Here is a 17,244-nt window from a genome sequence, read left to right as displayed (position 1 = left end):
ATATGAATGGGTCCTTTTTTCAAAATTTTCTCAATTTTTCCGAAAACAGCCCTTTTTTTCCTTTCTCTTGTAAAAACTAAGACAATTTTGGGTCAATTCGGCCGAAAATTTTGACTTTTGGTATATCAATGGGTCCAAATTTCTTGAAAAATTGGTATATTTATGGGTCTACTTCCAAAATCTCAGCGGCACGTCCCTACCAAAACCAAACTTGAGTACCCCCCGGGTTACCATGACCTTTCATTGGGGCCCCGCATGTGCGGCATGTTGGCATCTTGCGTGGTCGCTTAGATGTAGAGCCAACATGATAGCCACCAGACAAGTAGTGCCGGGAAGTAGTGGCTATGGTCCGAATGTCGGAAAGCGTGAGCGGTTCGCTCTAAACGCTTCATGACACGCTTTCTCTTATTTGTCAGTAATGCTTTGGCTTGAGCTGCTCTTATCCTGAGTTTGTCTTTACTTGCTAAAGTATGCTGGGAAGAAGTAATACACTCATTTCCTACTACCTCTGCCATAACTCGTTTACCTGCATCTATAGCCAACCAACATTAAAAGAAATAGTTGACAGCACATTGCTGTCCGAATCTGTGTTGCAGAGCTGTATTGCCATTTTCCAGAGCAAGCTGTTGTAGGACTCATTGGCGTTCTGTGTCAGACACTGACTGCAATGCGATAGTAAGTCAACATCAGATAGGTCCTGTTGAAAAATACAAAGTTTCACATTCCATTATTAAGTAATGTCCATAATGTGTGATCAATTTGCGAATCATGTTTAATATCAATACTGTCAACATTATTAACATTCACTTGTTGCGATGAAGGTAATTTGTGTTGTGGTGATGAGCGCTATAAGCTGCACTGAAGGTTATGATGAATACATCGCATAAATATTTTTGATATACAATCCTTTCTTGGTATATACTGCAAAAGATTATTAGTGCTGTTAATAGTCACACATCAATTGAGGTACAGAATATTGAAACTTTCACTCCATTTAAAGATTATTTATAAACTTTGCTTCAGTGCTGTGCTGAAATGAATGGGAGATATGTTGTAATGATCTTACAGAAGATGCCTACATTTGATATAGTTGTTTGTAAATGAAAAGGAAATTTGATTTAGTTGCTCGGTGCTGTGGTGAAGCTACAAAGTTGCACTATCACATATATATTCTTACATCATAATGGGCTTCATTACTGCTACCATGGCTGGTGTAAATGGATCATCCACTGGTTCAGAGTTGTTAGTACCACTAATCTCATCTTTCTTAAACTTGCACCAGGTGTCATTTCTTGTCGGGCAGTAACTGTGGTCCCCAGCATAGTGATACAGGCCAGCCATTGTTTCTGCTGACGCTGCTCCGGGACGCTGCTTCAGGATTCCCTTTGTTGGTCCTCAAAGCCTTGCCATAAAATCCTTGCAGCAAATCTACTCTTTTACGGTGGAGGCGACCCTTCTCGTCCAATGTCTTCCCGTCAGCAAGTTTCACTCCTTTCACCACACAAAAGAAAAGGAATCAATGAAATCAGCTCGCTTTATGTAATAAATTGAGGTTTTATCTTATTTACATCTGTTTTTGATGTGTCCTGTCGAAATTTAATGACGTTAAAAACCACATATGATAAGCTTTTACACTAGTATAAAACTGTATGATACTCCATGAGGTGGTTATTGCTACGTGATCCTATGGCTGTGGAGCAGGCGACTACAGGATTCCTCTATGCACAGCAATCATTGTCAAGTACGACTCTGGTCTCCAGCTATATACTGTCCTCTGATGGATGACCAGTGAAAAGGTTAAATACAAACTTTAATTATTAATACCTTTTTTCTTCTCTACAAGCTTTCTGAGTCTGCATCCCATCCTCTTCTGTATGTGGCCGACACATTCCTCTTTAATGGTTGTAACATCTGGCCCATATGGCTGCTCCTGTGTAATTCTTGAAAATGAAGAAGAATCGCCATCCCCTACATAAGTTGTGTATCTCAGTCCAAGAGTGTCTTCTGATCTGTAAAATCAGTTTCAAATTAACATCTATGTGAATACACAATATAAAATATAGGATGGGGTACCATCAAATTCCATCAATACAAAAGTTAATCACTTTGTGCATTGCAAGTTGACAACAGCAGAGTGTACAACACACATTTTGACCCCAAACTGACATCACTGAAATTAAAAGAAGAAACAAATGCTGTACACATCATACAGAAAAATCGAAACAAATGGTGCTTGAGAAATAAATTCATGATTGGTAATAACCTGTTAAACAACCGAGAAATGTAATTGTAAATTGTAACCAACACAGATGAACTTTCATGCTAGTAACCGAGAAATGCCTTCTGCCTCCATTGCCCGGCTAGATCCATCGAAGTAAATAAAATTGAGCAAGGCTTTGAACATACCCCATTTGAGCCCCCCGACAGTAGCGTACCTCTGTGTGATACATACAAGACTGTGTATCTGTATGGAGCAGTGACTCTCTCTGCAGATGCACTGCTTTTAATCTGTCTCGAGAATGTCAAATGGACAATACATGATTTTACTCTCGCTTGGAACACTTTTGCTGGACCAACTATTGCCGTCAGCAGATGGTGTGCAGTCTACACACAGAAAAGTAACTTGCTGTGAGGAACGTCATACAACATACTGAAATGTTTTGTTGCTAATATTTCAGTCTCCATAACAAGTTGTACATTGTATTGCAAAGTTAAAATGACACTGAAGATTTGCACTGTATTGCAAATTAATAGCAATGCACATGGTGTTCTAAGTTATAGTTGTCAATTAATATGAAATATCAGTTCTGTCTTAGTGTCTTTTAATGTTGAAGAAATCTTCAGCATTTCAATAGCATGCTTACCTTGGTTTCTGCACGAATAGTGGTGGGTGTGGATCTGCTGGAAACACCTTCATGTGATGGTGGTTGATTCTGCAATTATAAGTTGAATTCATTGTTATTAAATGTATTCCCAATTTCAGTTGGCACTTTACAATATTTACAACATAAAAAAATGTTGGTGGGTATGTTCCCCCAGAATTTTGAAGTGGTGGGTCTTTATGAGCTGAGGGCGTACCGGTAAAAGGGGAGTCTTTTGGACCTGTTAACAGTCAAAACAGGCGCGTAGCAAGCGTGGGGACAGGGTGGACGAAGTCCATGGGCCCCGGGGGTTCAGGGGCCCGAGCACAAAGGCGAAAATTGAACGGATAATGGAGAGCAGGGTCGGATTTTTATACCATTGGGCCTGATGGGCCCGGGTCCAGGGCCCCTAAAATTTGGGGGCCCCAGAATTGCCATATGCATCTTTCTTTTAACCTCAATAACGGCATGTTTTCTGGTCAAAATAGCGCAAAATTGTTAAATTTTCCATGCTTCGCGCGCATTCAAATAGCAGAATTCATGTTGATCTTGGGCCAAAATAGTCTGAAATTGAATTGAACAAAATATGATAGTCCCCCTTTAGTTAAACCAAAACTTGGGCACTGACTTGAGTGCACATGCTTTCCTCGGCACGTGAGTTCGGGGCCTCAAAATTTTGGCCTGGCCCAGGGCCCCCATAAGGTAGGCTAAATCTCACCTGGTTAAAAGGGCCCATACTGCTCCTTGTCCATGGCCCCTGTACAGGCCTGAATTTACATCCTAATCACCTTGCCTGCTGACAGTTTATTATAGCCCATGGAAAGGACATGTATGGAGAGTTTGCATATTTTCTCGGTTATCCAAGAAATGTGACTGATCTGAAACTCAAATCATGTGGACAAATCAGGGGATGTGTGTGCAATAAATAATAAATTATCAAACAATGATGACAGTCACATGACCATGTTGGCTTTACCTTTTTGGAGGCACTGGGCCAGGCCAAAATTTGGAGGCCCAAACTCACCGTAAGGAAGGATATGCACTCAAGTGGACAAGTTTGGTTTAGGTATATATAAGATCGATAATGGCAGCGGAACCATTACAATTTAGAGATAGACATGCATAGATTTAACCAGGATATTTGTGCCAGAAGAGTACACAAATGAAGTGAAATTTGCTATGGGCCAGTGCCCAAGAAGCACTCAAAATTGTGCAATTTGCCCTATTTTGGCCAAAAACATGGTGTTTTGGGGGCTACAAAGCAAGATCCATAACTCAATTGTAGAGGCCCCAAAATTATGGGGCCATGGAACAAGGTCCATGGGTAATACCCAAAAATGTGTCTTTACCTTGCTAGTATTCCTCTTCTCTGGAACAAACCCACTGCTTGTTGATGGTTCATTTTCCATTCTAGCTGACTTGATGATGTGGCATATTCAGAGAAAAACATAAGATAAATAACAGAATTAAATATGTACTAGACCAGTTGAATGTAAAGAAAAATAAGCCAATAATTATGTATGAGATAAGAAACCAAACACAAGATGCAATCCACATGCCAACATTGACAAGTTTAGATTTGTGACTGAAAACCAGTGAATATGAAACTGAATGACTATGGTACATAGTACAGCGTCAAGCACCCTATGTTACTTTGAACATAGCCTCTCAAATTATGTCATTGCAGATAATTCAGTCCTGAAATGGTTTTCAAGCCTTGCAACAATAACATTAGAATGGATTCTGAATAAATGGGCCTTGATTGTAACATAATATATGGTTGTTCTGTTGGTGTACTTTTACCCACTGGTGTGATTATAACTGGATCATCAGGTTTTACATAACATTTGTAAGTGCAGGGGATTGACCTTTTTTCGTTTCCATTAATAACTGCAAGTTCTACTTGCGTTGCCCCCCCCCCCCAAAAAAAAAGAACCGTTTTTTTTTTAAAATATGGGTTGTTGAAGGACATTTGAAGTAGGGTCAGTTGGGATTATTGTGGTATTTTTGATGAAATTTCTTTCCTGAAGGCTAAATATGACCCTATAATATCACCGAAAGCTTGGAAATTGTGCAAATGTAATGATTTGTTGGCTAATATATCAATTTTGAACATGTTCAGAGTATTTGTCAAAAAGTCAACGTCAAAATCAATAAATGTTAGCCCCAAAATGGCTTATTTGACCTGATTTTAGCCAAAACTTGGTAAAACAAACATTTTCCCAGAACGTAAAATCGGGGTTGGTCACTCCCGTAAAACCGAGGGGGTTTTTCATTGCCTACTGGAATCTGATGCGTCCGGCTGATGCGACTCATTATTTTGTGCAACAAAGGTTTGAAATAAAATATTATTCAAAATCTGACAAATTCTAATTTTTTTAACTTACATTCTTCTCAGTTGCTCCTCACTGCAGTGCTATGGGATAACGCAACACGCTGAAAAGGATTGGAAAGATTTGGCATTAATAAAAGTGCAACCTTCCCTGACCCCTATTTTAGCACCAAAAATTTGATTACCCCCTACCACCGATACACCTTACCCTCTAAACAGGCAAAAATTGAACTGAAATCAGTTAAATTATTTGAAATAAAATAAACACACTATCTGTAGTCATCTTGTCATGCCTACATTTTGGTCATCAAACATGTGATGACCCTCCTATATTTCTGTCCAAATATTTATAAGCAGTCAAGTTAGCTCAATCGATAAGGCGTTCGACTATGGTGCGAGAGGTTGCGGGTTCGAACCCTGACGGTGATTAGTTTGCTCTCGTGGAAAAATTGAGTTAGCTTGAAATTCCCCTGCACAAGGAACTCACTGCTTATTGTCTCGTTGTAACCCGTACGAAACTCGGGGAGCTGATCCTGGTTGCGAAGGTTATTTGTGGAATGTCTAGGGTGTGCGCTCGTGAAGCTGCAAAGTCCCTGAGTTGTTGTTAAATGGTTATGGAATGATGTGGGGCTGTAGTGGTCAGTGACAACCTGTAAAGTGTGCTGAGGGTTGTGGATCAACGTCTAGGCGTTGTGCCTGTGCGTAGCACACTATAAATCACTACACTTTTTTTTTTAACCCCCTCCAGTATATTTGGGAGTGGGGACCCCCCCCTTCCAAACAAAATGCCAGCCCCCCACCCCCAGCTAGGTTGACAGCTAGCTATAAAAATATAAATACTAATAGGACTCAGCTTTCAATGCTTGTTGTGAGTTTAATTAATATTAAGCTATACACTTCTCGATAATAATTATATACTGATGCCTGCTAACTACTACAGTCTACTACATGATCATTCGGACATTCAATCAAATTCAACTAGTATGCATGATATAAGGGGGTACTACACCCCTGGCCAATTTTTTTTGCCTATTTTGCATTTTTCTCAAAAATTAAAGCGCATTGGTGACAAGTAAGGGGTGGTGCAATAATTATGTGTACCCCGGGGGTGAATTATAGGGGGGCAAAGATTTTTGGCAGGCCAAAAGGGGGGGCAAGTATTTTTGGCAGGTCGAAAGGGGGTCAAGCAATTTTGGCAGGTCTAAAGGGGGGGCAAGCAATTTTTGGCACAGATATTTTGGGCACCTGTTTCTATATTACGCCCTAAAAGGCGTAGGAAAACGTTACGAACACGTTCAAATATGTAAAATTTCCTGCTCGCTGCGCTCGCAATATATGTTAAGACAATTTAAGGTTTTAAATTCGGGTTCCCAAAAATCTTGCATGTGTAAGGGGGGGCAAAGATTTTTGGCACGTCAAAAGGGGGGCAAAGGTTTTTGGCATGTCGAAAGGGGGGGCAAAGGTTTTTTGGCACGGCCAAAGGGGGGGGGCAAGCGATTTTTGGCAGACCATTTTGAGAATTCACCCCCCCCGGGGGTACACATAATTATTGCACCACCCCTAAGATATGTATATTATAGGGGCAAGGACTACAACTACTGTACTGAAAATTCAGCAACTCAAAGCAAGTAGTTATTGATTTATTGATCAAATATTGGTTTTCCCTCATTTTTGACTGTAACTCGATATCTGTTGTCTGTGCTGAAATAAAATTTCCAGTGCAGTAGTTGTAGTCCTTGCCTCTATAATATACATATCTTACTTGTCCCCAATGCGCTATAATTTGAAAGAAAAATGCAAAAATAAGCACAAATCTACGCAGTGGTGTCGTACCCCCTTAAATAATGCAATGCCAATGATGCATGCCACTGCACTGCAGTGTACATGCATCTGCAAACATTTTATGTATCAGCAGTTTATTCAACACGTATGATATGTACTATACTACATCATACATGTATTGACAACTGACTGGTTCATTGATTGCGCATATTCCAAATTTGTAGTTACTACAAAGTACAACTGCTTCATAACAGGCTAGCAGTGCAAAATTCGGCACACATGAGATCGAGTTTGGTGGTTTTTAGGTCGGTCTGATTTTTCAGGGCAAAACTGAACTCGTTCGGCAGTTCTTAATTTATAGTTCATATTGTTTTTCTTACCTTAAAAGTTACTTTGAGCTTGTAAATATTATAACCAACGACGCGATGACTTTACATGTATTTACTTTGGCAGCTTAGGCTTACCGAGTACTGTGGCGATCAGCTGTTCCACTTTCAATAATTTACATATTAGCAGGTCAACTAATTTCAATATGAATAGTATTAATGATCCGCCCATTAAATGGCTATAAATCAAGAGTATATCATGAAAATGGTAGTTTTTAAGATTTATACGTATCAGAAGTCAAATAAAATAATAATGAAAGCAAAATGAAAGCTAACAAATAAGAAATATGAAAATAAAAACGGGAAATTGTGAATAGCTCCGCCTCTTTGTCACGCCCGTTTTGGGCACCTTTCCATGTCGTAACTTCCGGTAGCTCCTACGATTCATAGTTTTATAAAGCGATTTAAGAAGAAACCAATTATGAATGACATCTCATGATGTGACGTTGTGTTCCCATTGTTCATTGCCTGGGAGCATGCGTACTCATGGTGCTCATTTTTTTTTCATTTAGGGCCTGTGCTTTGTAAAGTCCACCACAGTAAAATAAACCATGATGACAGTCAGTGGTTGTATGTACACACCAGTCCCTTGTCGATCTAGACCTAGTCGCACCGGAGTCGCGAGGAAAAGCGACGTTTCATCGTCATCCCCTAGGTCAATTACAGTTTCATCGTTTGTAATGTTGGTTCACAATGTGAACTTAATGTGAACCAAACTTAGTCTTTATAGTTGATGTTGTATCAGGTTGTATTTCAAGTATTTTTTCCACTGAATGACATGTGTTTGTGAGATATGGGGTGTTGGACTCAACTTTTGCAGGAAAAACCTGAAATAATCAACAGAAGATGATAATCGTGAGTATAAATACAAACCACAGAGCAAAGCATGTCTTGGCTTTGAAACGTGTCCAATTTCGGGTCGATACGTTGAATACGTAAGCTTATAGTCAAGGATTTTATCCTAAAAAACTGCGTAGCACGAATTCGGCAGATTGGACATAAATGACCTGAACTTAGCACTAAACGGAACGATTTAGACAGGAAATAACTACTGAATGCACGTAAATTTACTTTTTCTCGCTCCAACCAATGATGTAGAACTCTTTTTCGTTGTGAAAGTGGGAACATTCGTGAATTTTCATTGACAAAATAGCATGTACACATGGTCGTTTCCCAAGATGCAAAATCACATGAATTTTTTGTCTTGACGAGACTAATTAAGGCATTTGTTGAGCTCCGAAGTTCGAAATAAGTATCATAATTATTTCTTTGGAGTTTTCAACATTTTATACCGAAATGATGCGGAAATCGGTATTAGGGAAAGATATGAAATCTGGGGTGAAATAAAAAAGTGCGTGAGCCGATGTGGAACATTATATATACAGACATATTTACATAATTTCCTAGGACCTTGCACAAGTGATCATGCTCAAATAATAAACTAGAGAGGTTGGTCATTGATATGCACCATAAATTTTGAACCTATGATCAGTATTGCTAGGCAAAAATTAACAGCAAACATGGCCGATTTTTCCATTTTGGACCAATTTGAAACCAAGCTGGCCCGAGCCCTTAAGTGCCATTACGAATATAAATTACAAAAGAGAAGAGCGAAGTTGAATGATTATGTCTGCATATTAGACTCCACGTGTAACAGCACAACTCACTACAAATATAAACCTGTCTCATCATGTATAGATGCTGTATTAACAGCGTAATTCGGTTATATTTATAAATGCGCTTTTATAAATACGCACGTGACTCATGGGCACGACATACCAAGACCAGCAAGCGTGGCCAAATCATCATGCATTGACCACTATACAGAAAAGGATAGGAACTCTGTAGATAAAATATCACCAAATTTACGTATTAATTGAATAGCAAAATTATTACACATGGGGGGATTCCGAATTTGTAATATGTTATCAGAAACAACATTTTGAAAGTATTTGACGACGAAAAAAATATTCAACGACGGAAACGTTTACAATATAATCACAAAATATTGAACAAAATAGACAATTTTGCTGCACAGAAGTCTCATGTTATTCCGCCTTTATGGCAGCGCGGAGGTGGTCACGTGCGTATTTATAAAAGCGCATTTAATAATATAACCGAAGTACACTGATTAACATGATTATTCAGCTGTTTCTTATATACAATTATGTTGCTGTCATTGCATAAATTTGACTAATTTTGCGCATGTCTTTTTTTATAAATATTTCAAGGACATCTTTATTCCAGGCAGTCATAATTTCGGTTACCAAATTTGACTTCCTTGCACATCTTTTCGATCATATGAAACGCACACTTATAGAATATAATAAATAAAAATGCATTTTGAATTTTGAATTTTATAAAAAACCTTTTCGAATTCTTTTAAAGGTCTTGGAGAACATAGAACTTGTTATAATACGATCGTACAGCAGTTGTATTCACGTAGTGAAAGAGTAAACAACTAAATGCGAACAGACAGGTTGGTGACATTTTAGACAAAATAATCATTTTTTACAATATGTCAATATAAACGTTATAAATGTTATTTGCTAAAGACGGAACTAAAGTGCGTTTGAAAAGGAAGATGTTCTATCTTCTTGTACTATCGATCCATTATTGTATTTTCGTTTTGTGCAAATGGGTGGCCTTGCTGAGGATTTTTTGTGTGAAGATTTGGATCAGCAGAAGGATAAATTAGGTCAAATGAGTACCAAGCATAGCCGTAAATCCCGAGGGCGGTAGATGGGGGATAAACCCCTCAAATATTTTGATAAGGGTGGATGGTCCATGTAATCACCCCCCTCTCTCCAATGTTAATGTGGACGCCTGTGTGTGGGTTTCTGACTAAATTAACCTCATATTGTTCCATTTTAGCCTAAAAATTGCAAATTTTTGCGTGAATTTGTTTCACATTTGTACCATATTTCATCATTTTAGCTTCAATATGGCAAAATATTTCGCGTGCATTAGCATGAACTTATTCTGTCGCCAAAAGGGGCTGGATTCACTATATACTTCAAGATTTTTTTCAAGAAATATACAAGGTACTCACAAAGTAGTTTTTTGTTTTGATTGAAGTTTTAAACTGGTGATTCAAACATTTTTTAGATGGCACTCCGTGCACTCACAGATATTGTGGTGCACTTGCTGCCAGTAAGCGCTGCTCTAAATGACCTTGGCGCAACGTCATCAACCTCAACATAATGGCTACCCATCAATGTTCATTATGTTACCATAGAATTTTCAAAATGTTTCATTTTATTAAATTTAATTGGAGGCTTGTTAAAATAGTTTTAGTATGTAATAGAAATCCGACGTTGTTATCTGTATCTGTTACCTCATGAAATGGGTTTTATATCAGAGTAACTTTGAATTTGCATCTTTATGGAATAATAATACCTAATTCGGTAGCAATAATATTGAATAATGAAAGGAAAGTAACTCCATCAAAAGTCAGCAGCAACATTAACCTTCTAGCAAACAATCAGGTTGCAATCTAGAGAGGATATGTTGATCAACCCATTTTGTTTTACGATCTACATTCACATGCAATCATGTTAGTTGATTGAAACATTCGCCATGTTCACCAAACCATTCAAACATGCAAATGTAGGAAATTATTACCACTTCCTTTTGCTATAGAACTTAGGGGAGTAAGCTAAACCAGTTGTCAGAATTGAAAATTCATTGTAGTGTTGTCATTTAACATCTACATCGTGAAATTTGAATTTAGTGTTACCGTGCACGTATTATTCCGTGAAAAGGCCTTGCTTTTGCTATACGTGCTATTATTTTCCATATGAAGGGCTTTACTGCTGTAACTGCAATCGGCAATCCTTATACCAATATATTTCCAATGAATAGATCAAACCATGTGAATCTTTTACAGATAATCAACAATTATTTGAACTTCTTCTACACATAGATCTTCAACTTAAAATTTATATTGAAAATAAAATTGTGTTTCTTTTCATTGATACCCGTTTATGAAGGATTAACTTTTATTTTGGTATTATTATTAATTTTGCCAGAGAGGCTTATCAACTCTACGCTATGTTGACGTTGGGAACGTAACATTAATACTTTTGTCCCTATTTGGTAAATGACCCAAATAGCCAATTTACTTTCAATAATTTATTAATGTTCATTATAATAACACAGGCACCTGTAGATGAATTTCAGGTGCATAATTATACCATAATGTATGCTAATTGCATGTCGAACATTCTGAACAGATGTTTTGTGTGCAAAGCAATGATGCCGTGTATGCTTCAATATCAAATGCTTAATTTTAACCGTATTTTAGAATTGAATTTAAACTTTGCAAAAGTATTATATCTTGACGGCAGTTTATTACTGTTCTGTAGACTGTATATCTACCTGTTGACCTAAAACATATGACCTGCTACCACGAAATGAGCGTAAAGTCGCAAAGTTTGTAGTTTCGAGACGTCCTGGCTGTTAAGTTGGTGTTCTTTGTTTCACACGCACCTGTTCAAGCCAATAGTATGTCCTTTGTGAATGAAGTACAATGGGCCTTTCACGAAGGACATACTACGGGCTTGTACAGGTGCGCGGCAAACATAGAGCATCAACTCAGCAGCCAGGGTGTCTCGAAACTACCAACTTGCGACTTTAAGGTGTTAGCAGGTCACCGTCACATATGCATGATATACGCCTTTCGAGTATGTCATTCACATGTTCGTATAATACATTCAAAGATCAATCATTATTACCCAAATAGGTCACCACTGGCAAAATAACGCAAAACTCACGAATATGGTATTATAGGAAAGAGCAAGGAAATATCCCAAACTGATAAGAAGCACGTTTGAGACGATTTGACTTCCTCACATATCCTGATATGGCGGGAGTCGTTTGAGCCAGACAGCCAAATTGACAATTACGATCTATCTATCAGGATCACTCGCCACTAAATTACAATGCCTATGTTAGAGGGAATCATTGTAGCTGGTTTAATGTACGCACTGTCACGTAGGTAATTGTATAGATATGAGGCACGGAACAGCAATGGCTCGATTGGTGATGTTACTTTTTAGTGTCGTTTATGATGACTTTATTGCAATGATGCTCAATGGCCTTTAGAGGATAAGGTCTATTAGTCATGTAGTACCCTTCGCGGTGAAAATTAAGTAATACAGTCATGACGGAATAGAGCTATTTTTCAGCAGATGTTTAGTAGCTGAAGCTGCAATGATCGGTTATCTTTGTAGATTATTGATTTTACCCTAATTTTTTGCATGAATGTAATTATTTACATACAGAGACACGTCCCCGACATAACCCCATCTACCTTCACCGTCACTCGACGTCACGCCACACCAAAATACTATACACACTTTCTGCATCCCTCCTAAAAGTCCCACCCACACCACATACGCCCCATCCCAACATAAAACACACCCCTACGCACACTTGACGATAATGTAGTCATGCTAGTACAACAATCCTCACAGCCATTCCCATGTAAACAGAATAATGGTGTAGTTTTACCACATCTTGCAATACCATTATATGATTGATTACTGATACAAACCAAATCACCAATACCAACCATTGCCAACTAGTATGATTAGTTCAAAAATGCCTTTAGATCAACACCATAACATAACATTGCTGACACTGCTAATAACTACTAAGTTCAACCTTCTGCTCTTCTCCATCTGATTCATTAGCTCAGTTGGCAGAGCATCGGCCCGATGATCCGAAGGTCCCAGGTTCAAATCCTGGATGGTCAGTGACATTTGTTCACTGGCTGTCATTTATGTATGTGGAGACTTGTGTTAAAAATTTAATTTCCCACATGGTTAAACTTTATTTCTCCGTCTCGTCTATGATTTCGGAATGATTTCCAAACCTCTTTCTTAAAGCTTCTTGGATGAGACGATGATAGAGGGCGGGTATTGAACTGAAGGCCTAAAGATAATAACATCACTGCTCTTCTCCATCTGACTCATTAGCTCAGTTGGCAGAGCATCGCTCCGGTGATCCGAAGGTCCCAGGTTCAAATCCTGGATGGTCAGTGAAATTTTTTCACTGGCTGTCATTTATGTATGTGGAGACTTGTGTTAAAAAAACCTCTCTCAGATTCAAGTTCAACCTTATTTTATTACTCTTGTCATTCATATTTTCGTATAATACCTTCAAAAATCACATTGTATTACCCAAATAGGTCACCACTAGCAATCATCGCAAAACTCACGAATAAGGTATTATAGGAGAGGGCAAGGAAATGTCCAAAACTGATAAGAAGCACGTGTGAGACGATTTTTGACTTCCTTATATCTTTAGAATGGTGGGAACCGTCTGGCAGCCAAACAGACAATTACGATATATTTATCAGTATCACTCGCCACCAAATTACATTAATACCTATAGTATCTTAGAGGGAATAATATTGTAACTGGTTTAATTTACGCACTGTCACGTATGTAATCATATAGATATGAGGCACGGAATAGCAATTGCTCGATTAGTGAGGTTGCTTTTTTATAGTGTCATTTTTATGATGACTTTATTTGCAATGATACCCAAATGGCCTTTAGAGTTTATTAGTCGTGTATTACCTTACCTTGTCAAAATGAAATACTACAATCAGGACGGATGGATATGTTTACAAATAAATGGCAGTGACCATCTTCAATTGTTGGTAGCCGAAGTCCGACTTCTTCATAAAGTTGTGGTGTTTTAGTTATCCCTTTAATGTATTGCCTGTCAATATTGCGTTTTACCTGGTACTTGCCTCGAATAATTAATGTTAGTACCACAATCCTTAAAGCCGTTCACCCCACACAGTAATAATGTGGTTTTACCACCTCTTGCAATACCATTAACTAAAAATCTCAAAATTGCTGAAGCGATCCAAATATCCAATACTGCTTCGAAAATCGGAGCGATTGCCGAATAGGGTGCAACTTTACTAGTCTTTTTACAATTCTGCAATACCCCAACCCTATACCCTAACCATAAACTCCGTAAACGAGGACTGGACTCAAGTCTAGCAAGTTGCACCCTATGAAAAAATCTTTATAGATTACCCACATAACATTGTTGATACCGCCAATAACTAATATGTTCAAATTAGATATCTTATTTCATTATTCTTTCTTTCTTGTTTTGTGTTATACAGTGTGCAGAATAAGGTGATGTCATTGTTTAAAGGACAAAGACTCGGTCCTGGTGAATTGGTTCTTCTCAACGATCAAATCAGGTGAGAAATATAATGAAGGACAGAGATAAAAAGTCGCGTCTCTGGCGTCAGGCCAAAGGCGTGCCGTGATTGGTTGCCGACCTGCGCAGTACGGTATTTTCTGTCTAGTTGTCAGAATTTCAGACGCGAACTAGTCTTTTAATCGCTGACTTTCCTTATAAACAAAATCAGATCATATATAAGAGGTGTAGTGTACGGATTTCGATTCATTATTGATCAAATTTGCAATGTTAAAATAAACGCTCTGATTCAAAATTGTCAGAATAGACTGGTGAATATTGTAAGGTTAATTGACATTTATATCAATAATAGTTTTTCTATGGTGCTTTCTTGGAAGAAGTCCTTATTATATTTCGATTTGTTTTTGTTATTGTTTTTCTTGTTGTTGCTATTGTTGATCTCGTCGTCGTCGGTTTCTAATTGTTAACTTCATCGAGTTATTCGATTTATGGAAGCAGTCAAGTTAGCTCAATCGATACGGCGTTTGATTATGGTGCGAGAGGTTGCGGGTTCGAACCCTGGATGTGGATTAGTATGCTCTCGTTGAAAAATTAATTTAGCTTGAAATTTCCCTGGGTAAGTAACTTACTGCTAATTGTCTCGTTGTAACCCGTACGAAACTCGGGGAGCTGATCCTGGTTGCGAAGGTTAATTTGTGGAATGTCTAGGGTGTTCGCTCTTGAAGCTGCAAAGTCCCTGAATTGTTGTTAAATGGTTTATGGAATGATGTGGGCCGAAGTGGTCAACGACAACCTGTAAAATTTGCTGAGGCTTGTGGATCTACGTTTAGGCGTTGTGCCTGTGCTTAGCGCACTATAAATCACCGTGCTTTTCGCTTTTTTTAAAGTCCAATTGCCGATGCTAATATTTTCCGTGGGTGACATTTTACCTTACAAAATAACATTTCTGTTGTCAACGCATTTTGGTTGTTAAATATATTTGGCATTGAGTGCATATTAATCAATGCATATTGAAGATGGGTAAATACAGCAATGATATTACAAGAAAATGCATTATTCAAATAATTCGATGCTTAAATTTTAAATTTTATACAATTGTATACCATCCTTATAACACGAACGTGATTTCTTAAATTCAAAATGGCAACCACGTACGTCATAGCTGGGTACAAATAATAACAATCAAGTAAAAGTACACTTGTTGAACCATACAGAATACAAACGCCGTTTGCATTGCTCTTCAAGCTCTATAAGACTAGCCTATTTTTAGATATAGAGGTAGGTTACATGTTTATAAGTTATAAGGAGAATACCGGAGCCACCTAAAGAAGCACTGAACCAATACCAGGAATTTTTGTACTCATTTGAATACATTTTCTGAACATTTTTGGTATTATTTTCCCATTCCCGACGCCATATAAGGAGTAATAAAAACCATTGATGATAATGAAGCATATAGAAGTAGGTCACCATGGAAATACAAGTATGTACTAATGCATGAAATTAAAGCACATGAGCTCTAAATTTGGAAGCAGACATTGCTCACTTTATCAGATTATGTTAAATCGTCAGTCTATGTTAACATAAAAGCGACACTGTGACTAAAGCTTTTGCAGACGATTTCCACGGAACATTTTTACCGCCAATTTTATTTTATCATTAATTTTCTGATAAACCCTAATATAAAAATGGATTAAATGTCATTCTTTTTGTCTTCGGTAATTAAGGAAACATGGTTGCCATGGTTAAGCAATTCTAAATCCCATTAATGTATTTGTGATTAATTGATGCGTCTCCAAGGGCGATAGTCAGCAGCTTGACAGTATATTGCTTGCAGTTCTTAAATTAAAACAGATCCGTACCCAACATTGTACTGCACTATGTTTTGTGCGTTAAGACGTAGCCTGTACATTATTACGGCGGCGTCCAAATTAAGATTCATCTCCACTGGAAGATCTATTGTTATTATTTTAGTTATAAGTTAGTTTGCCATATTTGTCAGTAAATTACAACAAATCGACACATAACATGCATAATCTTAACATTGCCCGTTGACGTTGAAGTGTTCATTCGCAAATGCGAACTGTCTTAAAGATTAAATGTCTAACCGTGCAGAAAACGGCCATCTGTACCGTATCTATATATTATTCAAAGTAAGTCTTCATGTTCTATCAAAAGTTAAGTATAATGCTACTTGCCAAAATAACTGTCGAATTTCCTAAGCGGTACATTCAATCTTCAATGCAATTTGCCACGTGTACGGTAATAAGACAATAAAAGCATTTACTCTATACAAATGACACAAACGTAGTTTGATACATCCCATTGTTCAGCATTCTGACAATAATCCTGTATTATCCGCATTTTAAAGCATGCAGGAAATCCGCTTCATGTTTTGAGCTCCACGTCTTCAATTCCCATCGGTTCATGTGATGGAATGGATCAATGTTAGCCAATATATTTACCTATGTCCCTATGGATTTTGGCGCCAAGAAATGCCTGTCGCTTAAAATAGTTGCAATGTATATAAGAATCATCTTTTGTATGACAACCACATTCACTAAATAATACGAAAATCAATGATTCATTTAACTTAATCAGAATCGTGGTAATATCATATATAATCTTAATGTACATGGTAAATCGAACAAGAAAAACAATCTTATTGCCGTTACTTCTTTTACCATTTACC

At 37.8% G+C, this 17,244-nt stretch overlaps 1 protein-coding gene and 1 non-coding gene across 3 annotated transcripts in view; both read left to right on the top strand.

The window, feature by feature from the left end:
- Positions 1–17,244, top strand: part of LOC140166047 (proline-rich protein 5-like) — a 120,045-nt gene that overhangs the window by 50,448 nt on the left and 52,353 nt on the right. For both annotated transcript variants that reach the window (XM_072189423.1, XM_072189424.1), the window contains one exon: positions 14,512–14,592. In XM_072189423.1, the coding sequence (XP_072045524.1) occupies positions 14,512–14,592 (81 nt within the window). The remainder of the gene's footprint in view (positions 1–14,511; positions 14,593–17,244) is intronic.
- Trnai-gau (transfer RNA isoleucine (anticodon GAU)) lies at positions 13,047–13,120 on the top strand. Its single transcript has one exon. It is a non-coding gene; the product is annotated as a tRNA-Ile (tRNA).

The sequence above is a fragment of the Amphiura filiformis genome, chromosome 12 (genome assembly GCF_039555335.1).
Source record: "Amphiura filiformis chromosome 12, Afil_fr2py, whole genome shotgun sequence".
NCBI lineage: Eukaryota > Metazoa > Echinodermata > Ophiuroidea > Amphilepidida > Amphiuridae > Amphiura > Amphiura filiformis.
Note: the sequence above shows the minus strand (reverse complement) of the source record. Positions and strands in the feature narration are given on the sequence as shown.